This window comes from Tubulanus polymorphus, chromosome 4, assembly GCF_964204645.1.
Source record: "Tubulanus polymorphus chromosome 4, tnTubPoly1.2, whole genome shotgun sequence".
Classification (NCBI taxonomy): Eukaryota; Metazoa; Nemertea; class Palaeonemertea; order Tubulaniformes; family Tubulanidae; genus Tubulanus; species Tubulanus polymorphus.
Window position 1 is genome coordinate 24,995,085 of NC_134028.1, and position 18,971 is coordinate 25,014,055.

General features: G+C 39.6%; 1 protein-coding gene across 1 annotated transcript in view; it reads right to left on the reverse strand.

The window, feature by feature from the left end:
• The window catches only part of LOC141903120 (BAI1-associated protein 3-like), a 69,282-nt gene that overhangs the window by 49,787 nt on the left and 524 nt on the right, over positions 1-18,971 (reverse strand). The window contains exon 2 of the mRNA XM_074791094.1: positions 16,243-16,360. Coding sequence (XP_074647195.1) covers positions 16,243-16,360 — 118 coding nt within the window. The remainder of the gene's footprint in view (positions 1-16,242; positions 16,361-18,971) is intronic.

The window sequence follows — 18,971 nt, forward strand, 5'->3', positions numbered from 1 at the left end:
CGACACAAACGCTAGAAATCTCCCCCCGGGAATTAACCGCTCTAATCGGACCGTTTCATGTCGAACATCGACCATCGTTAAAACGACTGCTTTTCGTAACCTTTTCCAATCGGTAGCAAATTATCGACGAGACTTAGGACGATACGAATAATGACGGTAAAATACGCCGGCGTCATTAAACGCATTCATAAAATACAGTTTCATTATATCGCGAAAATTGCGAAATTTCTGACGATGGCTAAAATCTTTGAACCGCAAAGTTTCATCCCGCAAATCGTACACTTTTAACAAGCGCTCTTCAAATGGCAATTCGATTTTTACGAGCGCGCATTTCACAAACCGCTGAAACGAAACAAGAGACCGTATACATAGCCCTGTGCGCGGTTCATCATTTTAAAGATATCATCGATGCCGATCAGCAAAAATATCGACGCTCGCAACGGTAATCGCAGCGGTAATCGTAGTGGAAATCGTAGTGGTAATCGCACCGCATCAAAATCTCATCACCAGCGATCACGATTATAACTCAATAATTGCATCTGGTTGATGTAATCTCCAAATGAGATATGGTATTAGACAGCACGCGTATTTTTCTCATATTCTAAAGATAATTCTTCCATTAATGACTGAACCACAGCAAATATATGAAGCTTTAATTTCGACAGTAGTATTATCTTCGATAGCGATATTTTGACAGTTTCCTCTTATCTTGTGGTTTCCTTTTTTTTGGAGCGGATTGCGTCAACGGTCGATTCATTTATAGCATTAAAAGCCATAACGAAACGAACATAGCATTAAAATATCCATTCTTCAAATATCTATTTGCTTTTCTTTTATTTCATTGTTTAATATAAATGTACTTTAGAGATTTTTTTGTGTGATTGTTTGTCCGTTTTGTTGGATAATTCCAGTCAAATTTTGTACAGCTACACCTAAACAGTTCTACTTTATATTCCGATATGATGAGGGTAATTTCTAAGAGAAATTTCCTGCGACAAGTCGATTTGCTTTCGAATACTAGATTCCTATTCTTAAAATTTTATATTTTTGAAGTTGTCTGTCATCGAGGGATCGAAAATAGCTTTGATCATTCGGAAACTCTAGACATCGTTTCGGCAATGATTCGTATTGTTTCGGTTGGTCAGCCAGTCAATCCGCCAGATGGTGATGTTGGTCAAGACCAGGAGTCCTCTTAACCTCCTTGATATACGCCATGGCACTGTCGCAAGAGGGACACTTCGAAATCGATTGACTGACATGAAAATAGGTGTTCGTTTGGTTATGATTCCTTTACTAAAAGAAAACTTTACTGTGAATTCTTCCTTTTCATCTACATCTAATTCTCATATGAACGATTTTCTAAGCGGGCTTGTGGTTCGGCGGAAAGATGCCATCCAATGCAGCATTATCGATAAAAAAAGAATAATTGACCACCACTTCGGTGGTTTCGAAGGAGTTTGCCGATTTCCGATTCTCGCAAATTGAGACAATCTATTCTCGTCTATCTCGTCTTTCGAAATAATCTGAAGTGTCACTCGACAGTAATTATTCTCACACGATCGAAATTGGCGCAAAGAATCCTTCAGGCAACATGTCGAAGAGAACTCTTGTCCCGTGCACTCTTGGGGAGTGTTTTCCTTTAATGGATAGATGTAACGTTCTCACTGGATCTCTACCGACATTCAGTTATAGGAGACCGAATCTGCTATGAATCTGAGTGAATTTGCTGTATTGTCGAGAACTCAGGAACGAAGTTAACGTGGTTAAACGTAGATTCCGGTCATATATCTACAGAATATATCACCGAAATACACAAATCTATCTTATAGTAAAAGGAATGGGATTTAATGTGGAGATGTAGTTTATAGCAGACTCTAAATATATACCCAAACAATTCGCATACGCCATCAGAGTTATACATTTTATTTTTCAAGGCGTCAATAAACTTTGAAGTTAGTTTTCTTGTTAAATCGTTACGAAGCCATATTACGATGAGTCAGACTCGAAGTTGATGCAGTGCTTGAATTACAGCCTCTAAATCCACTCTCTATCGTAGACAGGAGAGTTTAATAGCACCGTCGAATTGGTCTTGGATCACATTGGCTCGAATTAACCTCATAATCGATCCATACGTGGTTTTGTTGTTCATACCGGAAGTACGCCATTTCCATCGGGATTTACCCTGTAACTCGAATAGAATCTATCCCGTGGTGCACCACCAACAATAAGCAACGAGAAATTCAAATTAACGATTATTCCATCGCTCAATCGATACGACTATAGGCTGTCCTCACATTCGTATGTTATTGATCAAACTGTGATATTTAGACTTAGCGATTTAATTACGACACTTCTGAACGAGATTCGACACAATCAACTTCGACATCAAAACTAACAAAATTTGACGGAGGACCACTTCACTGCACCGGCAACTCAAGTGGTTTCCATAGAAACACACGGCCTTTCAGCGTCGAGGTAGGTGCTGAACACCTCAGAGGTTAGGAATCATCACCGGTTTGAATGTTAATTCTTCCAAACGAATGTACGGATGAGGAGATATGTCGTTACTCTCCTCTATCCAAGAACACAAGACCGGCAGTCATGAATAATTCCCGCTCCATTTTTAATCAATTTATGATGATTCGCGAGCGAGGGTAGACTTGGTCTTTAAATCGTGGGGTTGAAACAAAGGGAGTTTCACCATCAACGAGGACCCTGCATCAGCAGCTATCTCGCTGGGTGGCGTGCGCTTCGGTGCGACAACTCAGTCGAAATTTAGTTCATCTCTGTGAACTTTAATCTAGATTTTTAGCTTCAAATAAGATCATTCCTAGTGCTTTACCAACCCATGAGTTAAAGATTTTACCGACAACCTGCCTGAAAATTTGACAGGTTAAGACAAGCTATTTCAGAACTGTAGTGTTGTATTCAAATTGGAATTTGACTAGAAAAAAGCTATTTAAAAACTCTAATCTTCTAGAATTCTAGACGCTGTGTATTTATTAAATGGATGGAACTGTTAGCACGTAATAAATTAAGTCTTTGTTCTCTTTCCTAGTGCGTGGAACTAATACTTGTAAAACAGTTCGCATTCATTACGCATTAAACTAACGCGGTACAATTTAGATATAGTTCTCGTTAATGATGATACATATGTATTTTACATCTTGAAAATGAATATATTCATGATCATTCATCATAATAATCCAAACTGAATCATATCAGCGTCGAAGTCATTTCATATATACAATGCATTTAGCACAGGCGAACAATGTCGTTTTTGCAGTAAAATGCAAAGTGAAGTCGACAATGAGCTTAATTTCATTTAACTATCACTTTGTATTATTATTCGTTAGTTCACATGACATGTGTAATAGAAACGCAGTACAGGAACGGATCTGGGTAAATTGGAAGGTGGCGTAGAAAATAAAAGAAAGGGTATTTCTATAAGGATTAGGCAGTCGAAGCCGGTTCTCCCTCGGCGCCGCAGTAATCCAACAAACACGACGCGCAAAGAAACAATTTCCGAGAGAATGAGCGCCATTTGCACGTTTAGAAAAACCTTTAGATTTATCTCGAAGGAAGACTGGTCGTAATAATGGAGAATGGCTCAGTGGTTTTCCGACGTTCCTTTTTGCACGTCCAGTGTTTATTTACTCAAGACGTGACCTTTTGTGTATTCATAATAAAAGTAGGGGAGTGCTCTAGATTGCACTACACGTATTAGCTCTACTACTACAAGACGAAATAGATCAGTACTAAGTAGATGATCAAGAGGAGCGCATCTTGGCTTTTATGATCAAAGAAAATGAGGTTCAAAAATTCGGAACGGATTTCACCGTGGTGGGAGACTTCTACTCCGCGTTATTTCCTGAACATGCATATGTCATCAGAAATCAAACGCGCTGCCCGTCGTGATAGGTGAGCGCATTGAATCTACAACGAACAAATATACCCGTAGCGTGGGGGCGGGGGGGGGGGCGTGATGGGTAGGTGGTTTGGGTTCCCCGCATAAAAATCTAGTTCCGCTCGTTTCGACCAATGGTAATTATTAAGCTGAAATATATTTATTACGTTACTTTACACATATAACTATTACTACATTAAATGTGTTCATTTGTTCATTTACCTTCGCCTCTAGAAACAGTAACTATACAATTAAAAAAGCAGATGGAAATTAGGTGGAATTACGCATGCGCTAGAAAGAACCAACATGGTGCAAAAAAAACTAGTGGAGACTGAAAGCTGGACTCGGACGTGGATCCGGAACAAGATTCCGGGCTCGAACTCAACATGTTAGCAGCGTGCACGAACTATATATTTGTGAGGTATTTCGCCATAGTGTCGCGGTGCGTTATATTGGACGTGCAAACTGAAGTATGACTTGCACTTGGCGTCCGATATAACGTCTGCAACAACACACGTGACGCATTGGACTGAATTGAGAGTTTTGTGTTCCTTTCAAACGGAATATTCGAAATTTGACAAATCCGTCATTAGCACAGTTTGTAGATTGATGAACCATTCCGACGAAATCGACCGTGAATTTATCACGACGAGATACTGTTTACAAAACGCGCTCTTCAAACTGGTAATTTTCATTTCCCTAATGGACGAACACTGTGTAAATATTTCTCTAGGATATTTATCATGTTTATTCGGTGACGGATCGTACAATATATATTTCCCGCGAGTTCTATATCACATCCCTTAGATCTACACTCAGGCTTTTTTGACGCTTACGATATTACGGAGTCTTTTATGGCCACGGAAAATCGGGCGTAGAATACAGATAATGTAATCCCTGAAGACGGGGGTGGGGGAGGGAGGCATTCGACACAAAAGGTCGTCCGAAACTTCGGAATGCTTTGCTTCGCCGATAGAATATTGCATTTTATTACCGATCTAAAGAGAAATTATCTTCACCTAGTCAAGACATCGTTAAGCTATAGAATCCTATATCTCATGTCTGGTATTGCTCTCTTCAAAACACATGTATATTTCCATTCCAATACTTTACGTATCTACAAAAATATACTTTTGGATGCTCCGAATGCCTCAGACCTTAAACTGATTTAGGACACCAAAACAAAAATTGTATCAATCATAATTACATCATTGACATCATAAAAGTAATATCATAATAAATTATCACTAACTCTAATTAATTATGAAACCTAAAGATATTACGGGTAAACTATAGGTGCAGAGCAGCGATAAGCGATTACATCCTTTGATTACTTAAATCATTGGAGGCTTCTAGAAAAGCGGAATCTAGATACCACAGACATATCTAGTATTGGAATGGATTAATGATTAACTTGCTGCGGATAACACCGAGAATGATCAGAATGACAATGGCAGAAAAACCAGTAGCTAATTACCGTTTCCATTGTCAGACGACTGATAAATGTTATTACAAAGAACGACGTCAATAACAGAGAAAAGGGCTAAACTATACCATATCGACTATTGCGATATTATATCGGAGAGTGTTAGAACACTAAGCGTTTATTGGGACGATATCTAGTCCGGAGAATTGTTACCATAGCCATACACAATCAATCATAAATCTGTCTAAAATCTGTTGTATATTGACTGAGCGTTTTGTATTCCGTGTATATTTAACGGACGCGGTTTCTCGTTTCATATCCGACGAATCCCTTCAGTTGATACAGATTCAACGGATCGAGCGAGAAGAAAAAACAACAACCCGTCATAGACAACTTGTCGGTTACATCCAGTCGTCTGACTGCAAGAGACAAGTCCAACCGGTGGGAATATTGGCAGCAGTGCATCACATGTTTGGACACATTTTGTGCAACAAGATCTTTTTTTTTGGTGCCGAAAAAACCGTTTCAATAACGTTTATATACATTGATACCTAGTATGCGTTATCTAAGGGGTATTGTGTGAGTTGATATGCATTACGTCATCAGTATTGGCTTTTCAAAATAACAATTACAATCGAGGATTGTGGCATTTTTTGTAATTAAATATATTAAATGACTCTACGTCGTCAATCGGGGTTAGACTGGTTTCCAGTCAATTCAATTCAATCATCGATGTATTCAATATCATCATTGTTATTATTAAAATTATTATCATTAGAAACTTTTTCATGTTGATTATTGTTATTAGCTATAACTTCAAGACTAACTCGATGATTGGCTTACAAATGATCGGCCGAATGGATTCACTTCGCGTGCGTTCTTTTCGAGAAAGGTCACGCAAGGTATCATCAGCATTCCGCGAGATATTTGAAAAAATCCCGGCGCCAACTTATATCGAGTCTGCGCTGTCCCGTTATGTGCGCGGCTTGTCGATAGAGCTGAGCGGTAACTGGTAAGCTGAAATTATCCGAACCCGAAGCTCGGCGGGTAATGAACCATAATTGGTCACTTTACAACGTGCCGATATTCATGATGATTCGAGAGGTATCGCTTCTCATGTCGTCATCATTAGGTTTGCCTATGATAAATAACCCGTGAATGGATTAGTCAGGTCGAGTAGATTATCCGTGAAACCCGTACAGTTAGACGAAGTGCTCGTACGTGCGCACACAGGGGCGGCTCTGATTGTATCGGTAAATTGATACGCAAACGACCGGAATAGTGCGCATTGTCGAAACGTATCGAAATCGCAAATGACAGCGGATAATCACACGTAGTAGCATACGCTCGACTATTGGTCATTGGGAACGTTAGCTGTTTTATTAGATTAATAATGGCGCGTTCTGATGGCGCTGGTAGCTATTATACGGCGAAACATGGTTCAGATATTATTGTTATTGGTGGTGCATTGCGCGCAGTCCGCATCACCGGTGTCAAGGCCGATGCTGATGATATCGTATGCGACACAACACTAAACGATAGCGATAGACATTTTCGTGCATTTTGATGTTCAAAGTAGCAATTACTGCAACCTTCTCTCATGCATGTTGACGATGATCAGCTGCATTCACATTTGGAACGGATCAAGCGTTCGCAGCACGTTCCACATTTTAGAACGGATCAATCTGCACCGACCAAAAGATCGATCCAGATTCGTTTTGAATTTTTGAACGGATCATTATTTTTTCTGTGTAAAGGGAGACCATGCTTAAAATTGGCTCAATCACAGTGTCAATCACAGTCCGACACTGGACCAGTGATAATGGGTGATTGAAATTGTGTGTGTGAATGCACAGCATTGATCTGGTCCGTTCTAAATAGGTCTGTCATAACTAGCGATAGTCTGAATGCAGCTTAAGATCACAGAATCTTGCTATGCAACCGTCTTACTTGATCGTAAGACCTCAGAAGACATTTTCAGAGTCTTATCTGCCACATTCATACCAAGAAACTCAACTGGATGAAAGCGCTTCGAAGCTGTGCGTTGATGTGCAAATCATTGGACACATTGTCTAGGCGGCCATAAATGAAACTTCTGAGAGACTGTATCTTCAGTAACAGAATACAGACAACTTGTTTGGAAGACGGTTCAAATCGAGCTGTGAACCAGATCGAATTCCAATATGTTCAGTTAAGACATCTATAAAGGAGCCCAATGAACGTATGATGATCATAATCGTACAATACAGATGGTGGTCTGTATTGATTAACAAGCTTCAGAGCAATATCTATTGACAAACTATATACACGCAATATTCAGCTAATAGTATTGCTTCATGCATTTAATATCATATATTCATCGGACGCAGCCGCTAATTACTAATAGCTAATCGAGTAAGGACGTACAACCGTCAAGCATGGCAGCCATCTATGTTGGTGTATAATTAGTTCGATACTTATGGCTGGCTTTATGATTACTACCGGGTTACCTCCCGAGTTGTCAAATGAAAATGATGCGGGGATCACTGATGCTTTACCACGGTCACCCATGCACTCGATACAATGATTGTATAGCAATCTATTTCCCTCGCTTTATTCAGTAGCTGCGATGGATTCTAGGAGTTTTGCATCACCCTCTCGCAAAAATGAATCGTTCCTATATAGCCTCTGTGTTAGTAAAACAGGCGTCCGCTTAGCAGCCTGGCTTTTCACATTTCGATCAAGCCTTTCTTCAGCTCATGGTGTTCAGTCAACACCGTGGGTTTCATGTGTATGTTTGACGTGGACCGAACGTCATAATAAATCGGCTGTCCATCGAAATCTCAATTAAAGTTCTATTAGTATTGCGTTTATCGTGACTATTGAGACCTTTAGTCGCTCAGTAAAACGCGCCACAGCATCGCTACACAAACATTCTGGTTTTGTACCCTAGTGGATAGATCTGACGAATCCCTACCAAATGGTGGTACATACCTGTCTCTTCGAGCACGAATTTTTTAAAACTATTCGAGACACGAACGTTTCTCTCGCAAAATTTTTATAAATATACTGGCATGGTGACTGTTTTTGCACTTTTGCAATGAACGACATACAGACTCATCAGCTAAATGACTGCACATTCATATTATGCATTGTTCATGAGATTATCGGGCCATACCTTCCTCCTACAGCACAGATATAATCTAATGCATCTCTGTCTGCCTTTATTAAGCGTATAATATAACCATCAACAGACTCATTCTAGCTGACCATAACAACTATAACTACGTCCCCTAAGAATCGCTTTTCCACGTTTATACATTTTGCTCGGCTATACATTTCGTTAGATACAAATGTAGAATTCGATAAAAGCATCCCCGGAAATATTACGTGTTGATGTCCAGATTATATTATATACTGGAAAAGTCCAATTGATTATAAACTAATGCACTAAAGTAGTCACTTTGTATGACGATAAACAATGATTCCCAAGATTAAAATTTCACGCTTATATCAAATAGTTGGACTGATATTAAAAAGATTTAATATCATGCTACTACTCGAGTTTTCTGAATCAATTGACACCGAATTCAAGTATAGTTTTGGCGATTACTTCGGCGTGATGCTGTAGAGAACTTTCGGAACTCATTTATCATAACATATGAATATTATGACCTCTGTGATTGAGTTGGTAAAATCATAACAATTCGAAATTTCGATGCCCGCCGTCCCGCGTAACAACGACTAAGCAGTGTTCAAATTGAATGTTACAAAACAACGCAATAATGGATTGCATTATCTTCCGTACGTTCAGTCAATGCGCGCTGAGGCTGATGAAATGTTTATATATTTGTTCTAAAAAAAAGAAAGAACTGTATCACGCTGCCAGTGATTTTCAACCCGTTGATTAAATTCAGAATAAACCACGGGTAATATGTAGGTTGTTTGATAACGATGTCTCCGAGGGATCAGTAAAGCAAAGTAATAATTTGCAAGAACGCGGATCGGGAAAATATGAGGAGTAATACAAGTCGAATTTGTGCGAAATGTAACGAGAGAGATAATGTGGTAGATTTGTCTCTTAAGGCTGCGGTAATGGCGCGGGTGGGTTTTCACAAAACGAGATTGCGTATATGAAAAACACTGGTCGATCGGACTGATGCTTCATATAGACCGCCAATGCGGACCCGGTGGATAGCTAAAATGGTGCCTATATAGGGCTAGATAAACAGTCGTATGATTTCCGACTGTGCAACAAGGCCCTGAAGTCTATAAAATAAAGATTAGAACAAAATGGTGATCGAATTTTCGATGGAGTAAAACTGCTAATTGAGTACTGGGGAGGCTACGATTGGACCTACGAAATACTAAAAATGGAAGATAATCAAGGCAATTTTCTGGAAATCTTGATCACAGCCTTTTGCCATGGCATTGATTCGTCAATTTCTTCATTTGTAATCAATACCGAAAAAATCGAATCGAATGATCAAAAGAAGTGAAAATAGAATTGGTGACGGATAATCCGACAATTCGATCAGTCATAAGCTAGACAATTTAAATTGCTTCCCATTCGTGACAGCTACAATGAATTATTGTGTGCCTTTATACCAGTGATAATCCCTGTACATCTGACATTACGATAGAGCATCGATAGCTGTCGTGCTGCTAGTTGAAATGCGCTTACCCTAACTTGCCAGACTGTTCGGGCTTTGCAGACGACACAAAATATAATTGAATTTGAAAATTTTAATTAAGTCAGCAATTGGATAAATACCATTGCATTGATGAAGTTATAAAATAGATTAATTTGAGTCTCATTACAGTTTCACTGTTACGTAATCAATGCTTAAATCCGTATTGTGGTATAAAGACTAGTCTTAAGGTCGTCAGATTATCTTCGAAGCAATATAGTCTTAAATCGGTCTTAAATTCAAGCCTTGACTAGTGTGAAGCAGGTCGCGCAGCTGTATGTTCAGAACGTCATTTCCGGCATTTCTTAATTTGAAATGAACGAACAAATGAACACTGTAACAAATGCCAGAAATTAGACGAATTGCTATCACCTTCAAATGGTGGGCGATTCTGAGTTGCAGAAACATGCATAGATCTTATCGGCTCAGTTTAGCAACGCTCATTAATAGTGACTTATATGAAAGAATATGACACAAAAGTACATTCTCGAATCGCAAGTAAGTAGATGTTGATAACTATATAGACGGCGGTTCTCATCTGCAGTTTCCAGTTTGGATACTTCGTAATGACGTAGATAGTGACATCGAGTGTAGTTGAACAGTCAACAGTGTTTACCGTCGTCGTTGTGAATGTGTGATAGTCTATATAGATAACACGACAGGCGAGCCTAACAACGATGGGAAAGTAAATGTTTAACGGAAACTGAAATGGCTTTGTATTTATAATTCATAGTAAGTCAGTTCGATTTGATCACGCGCCGGTGTATTGAGATGGAAGCTGAAATTATTGATATTCGAGGAACGTGTATTGATAGTGTGTTGTTCATGAAATATTGAAAAGAGTTTCAGGTTCGTTCTGGATTAACATTGGCTCTTTCAGAGGTGGATCTATGGGTTGGGGGAGTTCGGTCCCATGTCTTCTCATTGAGGTTGACCCGAGATCGCCAAAACTTGCAAATATGACGTTCATCCTCTCGGAAGGTGCATCTCACGGAAATCCACTTGCGACTTTCGGCGTGACTGCTTCATCTGAGAATTGCCTTCACTGGATTTCTTTCAATTATCCTAGATTCGTCCCTCGATCGCCATGTCTGGCAAATTGCGTAAGATTTTGTTTCGCATCGCACCACTATCAACTGTTCGCGAAGATGTGGCGCTGGAAGGACAATAATGTCGGCTGTTTAGAACCGGACCTTTTTATCAACAAACAGTGGGTGATCCATATTCTTATGACCATCATAACCATGTCAGTGGCCGATTTAGGGCGTGGTCTCAGGGTCTTGACCTTTCCTTCCCATTGAGGTTCCCCTTTTCGTTAAGACAGAGATCATTAATCCTGTAAATTTGACACTCATCCAACTGCAACCTTTCGGATGTATTTCTTCAAAAAAATTATTTAAAACCACGCAGAAATGGGCCTTTAACTTGACTTTATTTGAGAAATGCCTCTCCTTTTGAACCCCAGCCTCCAAATTTCCTAGAAGTTGTCTCTAGTCGGGGAACTATTCTTTCAACAACATGAATTATTTTACGTGCAAAAAATGTGCAATTGGAGACGGACTGAGACGGACTCGATGACTAAATGTGGCTGAGGTCAAATAGATTTTGATTTTTAATCATCGACAAGCATAAAGGGGCCGTGCATAAAGTACGTACGTCCGTAGGGGGTGGGGGGTTCTTAAAATCCGTACAAAAGCGTACAGGGGGAGGGGAGGGGTCAGCTAAAAACGTACATACTTTCCAAGGGGGGAGGGTTAATATTAATAGTACGTACTTTGTGCACGAAACATATGTCTGTGGGTAAACCTGTCTTCCTTTAATGTATAGCAAACTCTGCCTTAATTGCGAAACCGGTCTCCCTGGGTTTGTTGCATTCAATATATTATATTTGGATCTCGGGGGGGGGGGGGGGTTACCCATAAAAGTATGTACGCAAGGGGGGTTATAAAAAAACGTACAATGAGCGTACAAGGGGGGAGGGGGGGGTGGGGTTAAAAATACCCGGAAGTCAAGCATACGTACTTTATGCACGGCCCCAAAGGTCTCATCAAAAACACCGTACATGTTTCAGGAAAAATGTGCGCACTTCTTTGCCGAGTAGAAGATACACATAAAAATTCAAGGCGTGGTTTATACCGTGAAGTACAGAGAATATCGTGTAGAGAAACTGAGTGACCTCGGGAGAATTCGGTACGAACACGCTAATCGTACTGGGCAGGGTGGTTACCATAAACAGAAGACAAACGACGACTAACATGACAGTCGTGTGTCTAGTCTTGCCAAGTTTCCCTGCGCCCGTGCCGAAGCCTTTCTGCATCGTCAAAACAGCGATGATGATCGCATTGAACGAAGCGGTCAGAGAAATAGGCACGACGAACAAGTACGTGACCGAGAAACTGAAATACTGTTGCGATTCGTTGAACGGGTGATAACAACCGATCGATTCGCTGTATCGCATTATCCACGCAACGAACCCGACCGGCATTATGTTGGTCAGACACACGCCGAACGAGACGATCCTCGCGAAGCGCGGTGTGCACAGGATCCGACCCGTAAACGGGAACAGAATCAACACCAGTCGCTCGAAGGCGATGGCCACGACGAGCCAAGAACTGCAGTGGTCCGCGTACGAACAGACGAATTCGTACGTGATGCACGCGTTCAAACTGGTGAACTCGATTACCAAGTTTGAGTACTCGTACAAGAGGAAATTCACAAGCGGCAGGCACGTGATCGCCAATAACGCTATCATATCCATTAGCGACAGACAAATCAAGTAATTCGCGTAGGAAAATAAACGAAACGGTTTGCTCGACATGATGCAAGCCGTGGCCGCGTTACCGAACAGACCGAGCGCAAGAACCGGGGGTAACGCCGTCAACGCCATAACGCGTAGGCGAAACGGTAAATTCAGCAAGCATCTCATCACCGTGTATCCGAAGTACGGTCGTCCAATAACCACCTCGCTGTGATTGCGCATGTCTGTCTCTGTTAAATGTATACGCGGACAGAAAAAAACTACACAGCGAACGAAAATGCGCGCTTTGAAGACTTTACGGCGCGATAGCTCGAAGTTAAATGCAGCAAATAGCGATTTAGCGCTTCGGCGATTTGACTATGTTTTCGAGAGAATTAACTCATTCGCGTGACTTGTCGCCGATAATGATCAACCGAGTCCGAATTGCGATTCTTCAAAAAATAAAATATAATCAAATCAGCGGGATAGAAACCGCGAAGGCGTCGTCTCAACGAATAAATTACCGATAAACGAAGGAAGCTGTAATCAACGAGTAATACGGGAAAATTCTCCTAACCCTCACAATTTCAGTTTTTACATTTTTTTTCTTCTGAATTTTTTTTTATCGAGAGGCCTATTTTATATAAACTGTTTTCTAGTTTCTACAGGAGCCTCTAAGTCTAAATTCCTGTTTTTCGTATTTCCCGGTTAGAATTTGACCCGAGGCTAAAACATAGGAAATCAATCCATTCCTCGATCAGTAACCCTAGTCTTTTCAAATGACAACTTGAATTTTCCTGTCAACTTTTCAATCACTCACTCAGTTCTTGTATAGATATTTTGTGAATTCATTCTGTATCACAGCGCCTGACGATGATGGCTATTAGCTTAAAACCGATACATTGCTTGTCCCGAGTCTAATATTGCTTGTAAGCGCGAATATTCAGCAGTTGTTTTCTATTTGTCTAATAGCGAAATAGTTTACGGAAATTTAATATTGCGAGAGTTTCTTTGTCATGAAATGTGAAAAAGAATCTATGGCAGCAGCGGCGGCGGCGGTTGATGACGGAGTGTGCCAGTAGAAATTGACAGATCGTCACGAATCGAACTTGACACAAACAGTACTGCAACACAGTTTACTTCCCACGATTTCAAATACGGCAGATTAGTCACGAATTATCCATTCGAAAGCAGGCGAAATTATACGCTTCGAATAGAAATTTCACTTTTTTTAAACGATTCGTAAGAAATTGCTTCAGTGTAGCTACAGGCACTGGAGATAGGATACGAGAGGCTTAGGTTAGATCCGGGGTTGTGCATTGAGGGCTCGGATTCAAGATCGAGAATCGAGATTTCATTTGTCAAGACTTGGGCCCAATTTCACAAACCTCTAAAGCGTGACTATAAGTTATTGATAATGAGAAAATAGTTTTATTTAGCCCCAGAAGATATACGAATTTGAGATTTTTCCTATGGATTCAGTTACACTGAATCATCTAGTATTCACTTACATGAAAGTAGTGAACAGAGGTGTTATTATCACAAATAAAGGGTACGATACGTCATCGGATATGTCAGTTTTTAGAAGCAGCTGCGGATTGATTTTCCAGAGATCTCGGTAAAATAGACGAAATAATGATAAATGTTTAATCGTGCATCGACTGGCTTGTGAACAAAAACTTTACGAGAGACAGCCTTTCAAACCAAAGTCGACGTGACTTCATAAAAGCCTGTACGAAAACTGATAAGCGCAGGAAAATGATGCCGAATTCGAGCGAACAAAGAGACGCAATCTATATTGAAGTCGTCGCACGAATCATTTCCCAGTTTCGGCTGCACAATGCGTCAGTGGTAAATGGAAAATGATATTCGTCTGAGATGCGTCGTGACGGGTTACAAAAGCGTCTTAGACGAAACATGCCAAGTTTGTCTCGCGATTCTTTACGATTGTTTTGTTGGACAGCGTTTTATGTGTAGGTATGCCTTGCATTACATGTAATCAAGGAGAAAAATTCTAGAGCGAAAAAGAAAAGAATAAACAGATTTTCTGTTACTTGGAAATGACGGAAATTGGAAAAACTTTACAGTTGTTGTAGGAGGATTAACGTGATTATGATGGAACGATGAAAGTGTAGGCCGACTTGCATCAGACTCTAATGTACATTACAATAATCCTCTTCAGCTTTCGAACTCGGCGTTGAAATATATTCCAAAAGATAATCAAACGTGAATATATCATTGACGCAAGATTACGTGAAAGACAGAATTCTAATACGTTTTGAATTCCCTATCGCTGAGATATTCTAATCAGTCAACTGCGAATGACACACATTTAGAATGCACACGAGCAAATACGAATATTTACCTGGTGAGACCTGAATTTTGAACGATATTCGAATTCCACGCTAGGGTTATATCACCCCTCCATCGTCCGTTATAACGATACATTTTATATACATGATTTTTTATACATAGTCTGAAACGACCATACTTCCTCATACGAATAATTTTTTATCTATTTGCTTGCGAAACTCAGACCCCGGAAACGCGCGATTAGCACACTCGGTTAGACCATGGTTAAAACCCACATCAAATGAACTTTATGGATATTGCATATTACATCTTTGCGAAAATGATACTGGGACTATAATTGAGCAAAATTTATGGTTATTTTTACCAAGATATTATTTATCGGTTATATTCATGAAGTCCGCATTCATAATTCAGTATTCTACAGCAGATGACTATTTAGGATACAGTCGAAACGTCGAATGAATGTTGGCTTAAGTAGACATTTCGGATTTTCCTAATTCTTAACGTGGGGTTTTACATAATATTTACCACATGGACAGATTGTTTCATTAATGGTTTCCATATCTAGCAGATGGCTAGGTGCGAGTTGATAAAACGACTTTGTCTCGGCCAGGGAAATGCCGATTGTCACAGTATATAGCCTGAATTATTGGTATCCAGGTCTGCTATCAATGCAGTAAAACCCACAATAAAATGAAAAAAAAAATCCAGAAGAGAATTTCTAGTCAATTTTCATTCTATTGTGGGTTTTTACTTCATCTACCATCAATTATCACCAAAAACATTTTTTTCTGGTGTCGTACAATTTTTTCTTCGTGGCCGGTTCCACGGACTTAAGACCAATATGAAATATCATTTCTGGATTAAAGTCTTTACCATAGAACCGGTCCAGAGATTTAAATCTGAAAAAACACCTTTGATTAAAGCCTATAAAGAAGAGCATTAAAAACAATTCTAAAGTGTGCACATTCTCGCCTCGAAAATATGAATATTCTAATTCGGATCATTTTAACATATACATAGTAAATAGTAACGGAACACTTTTGATTATCAAGCTCAGACCAGATACGACTAAAATTGGATTTAGAATTTCTTTTTTGAGGGCGCGATAGGAGACTCTGTACTTAATTCTAACTAGAATAAAAAGAAAAAGCGATATCTTTAATCAAAATACAAATCATCAACTTACAAAGCATTGCCGTATTCCGGGGGCAGGAAACAATAAAGCGCCGGTCTAATTTCGCCGTTGTCATCGTCGTTATCCTCGTTAGAAGGCTGTCTGGTTATGCTGAGGGTACGAGCCGGTCCTTTCGGTCTGTGTTGATGGTGACCCTCCTCAGCGGCCGATTCGGAGACGTCCGTCGTTGTGCTACAGTGACGATGCGACGTATGTTCCGGGCTGCCACAGTGCGCCATATTCCTACAATAATGAGATGAATCCTATTTTGATTGCGAATGAATATAAACGATATACTAATTACTGTTTAGTTTACGTGGATTATCTTGTAATGTAATTATATCATAACTCATACTGATACAATTCCGATTATTGTGTTTCAATAGACGAACTCTATATAACGAATTAGAATTGGTCGTTATCTGAGAGTTTTGAAATTTTTGGTTAATTGTCAGTGTCCATATCTTGGGGCCTCGATGACAGTGGCTTGTATACATTAGGCATATGCTACACCCCTCATTTTGTTTATTATCTATACACTCTGTTTTCCAATGAACACGAATGCCAGTTTTCCTTCCATATTGTCACTGATAACTACGCTGGTCAGTATCATGATACTTGACTGTTAAATCAGACTGGCGTCGGAGGTTACCGATTTCGAATAAATATTCGTGGTCAGTTTACCCATAGAATATTCCTTTTCTAGAGTCTATCTTACGAAACCATTAAGATATCACGTGATATAGTTTATTAAGATCATATTTGCAATAATATTTTCAACAGATTTTACGTTAGCATTGCTGGTACATTAAATATTCATTAATGGGTTGTTTCTTGCACCAAGAAAATTAAGGAATAACTAGAAAATAATGTTCGTTCAAATAAATAAATGAATATTCTCTCGTCTTTTCGAAGTCGACGACGACAATTTGCATGCTGGTTATAATGGAAGCGATACTCTTGAGAAAACAAACGTCTATCGCTCTGCTTGTTTACCAGACGATACTTCCACTGAAGACTTCCCTCGGCGGGTTACCTTTTTACCGTATGCGACAAATTGTTATCCATATGAAGATACCGAGTCGGGTTAGCGGCGCGTCGTTGACCCCGTCACTCGTGGAGAGATTGACGAAGAACACTCGCCGGATCGAAGTGATCGAAACGACTTCAGGCGAAGGGAAATTGCGGTGTTTTTTTCGCGTTAACATTTGCCGCATTTCCCATCGTGAAGCCCTAATTAACCACTGAACGTCGATCGCATGATATAAGCATGCCGAGCTGTTTCGGGAGCAATAAATACACGCAGTTCAAATGCATTCTCAGTCAATCCACGAGTGCACGAGTTCGATATGAATAAAATAACTCGTCCTCCCAGCTCTAATTTGTTTGATATACACGAATCAAATTCTGAAATATATCGTCTTTTTATAGCTTTTAGTTTTCGGCGACTTTTACGTTGGACGACAGCATGACGTTGTAAACCCATCAAAAATAGTGCATCGACATTTGCATAAAATGCCGTAGCGTACCGACAAACGCTCGCCAGCCAATCACAGCACAACAATTTTACAGAACCCTCAGCTCGGGCACATGACGTCATTGTTACATGTATGCTCCTCGGATGTTAGGGAATCTTGTCATACGTAGTTAACAAAGATATGTTATGGTCATTCGAATATCGGGGCTCCATCATATAATTCAATTATAAATGTGCTTGACCGTCAATATGGCGGCATCAAGTGAAAAAGTACATGCGGCTTCTCAAAACCCTCATACGTCATCGATTTCGCATATACCGGCAGGCTGGTCCTGTGCATACTTTCGTCTATTCATTGTATGATAACAAATTCCGAAGGAATATTTCGCTACGTGTCAATCAATATTCATTAATGAAACATAACACGAGTTAATTGTTGAATAACGAGTATTATCATTATTCAATGTTACACTCATACACAGATACACATGAAGCAACCTTCATCGTTTCATGTGCTTATGTTTATATGTATATCGTCGATCGTGGCATATATATATATATATATATATATATATATATATATATATATATATATATATATATATATATATATATAGATATATATAGTTGATTTTAAGATATAGCGTTAGATCCAACACCGATTTTAGTAATTGAAATTGACACATTCGAAATGAACTACCAGTTCAATGAACAGATTGTCCTGTCCCATAGTCGTAATGTAATCAGTGTTTTTCTGGACTCAGACCTTTGACGAACTCGATTAAAACGATATCATTTTTGAACGTGATTTCTTATTTTGTCATCTTATCTATCCGATCTTTAACTCGAATTTCGCTTACACAGTTTTCCCGAATTGTCTGAGTTAGGCAAGGTTTAGTGAATAATCAAAAGTCGAACGTCGACCTTCACCAAATATCATCTCTAAAAAACGTTATGTTTGTCTAGGATTAGTTGCACATTTAGAACGAATCTTAGACCATGTCGGTTCTCTACATATAACCGATCTTACTACTGAAGACCACTAACTCGTAATTTAAGACCACAGTCTCGGTGATGAAAGTGCAACAGGACCCGACCTCGATTCTCAACTCAGTCAGTCAACTCCATGAAATACTTACTAAGCCGAGTTCACTGGGCGTATTTGAAAAAACACGAATCAATATCGTACCTAACGATTTGCAAAATTTACCTGTATTTTGTAGTTTATACGAATGTAGCGAGTTTTAATAATCCCGTTGGTATT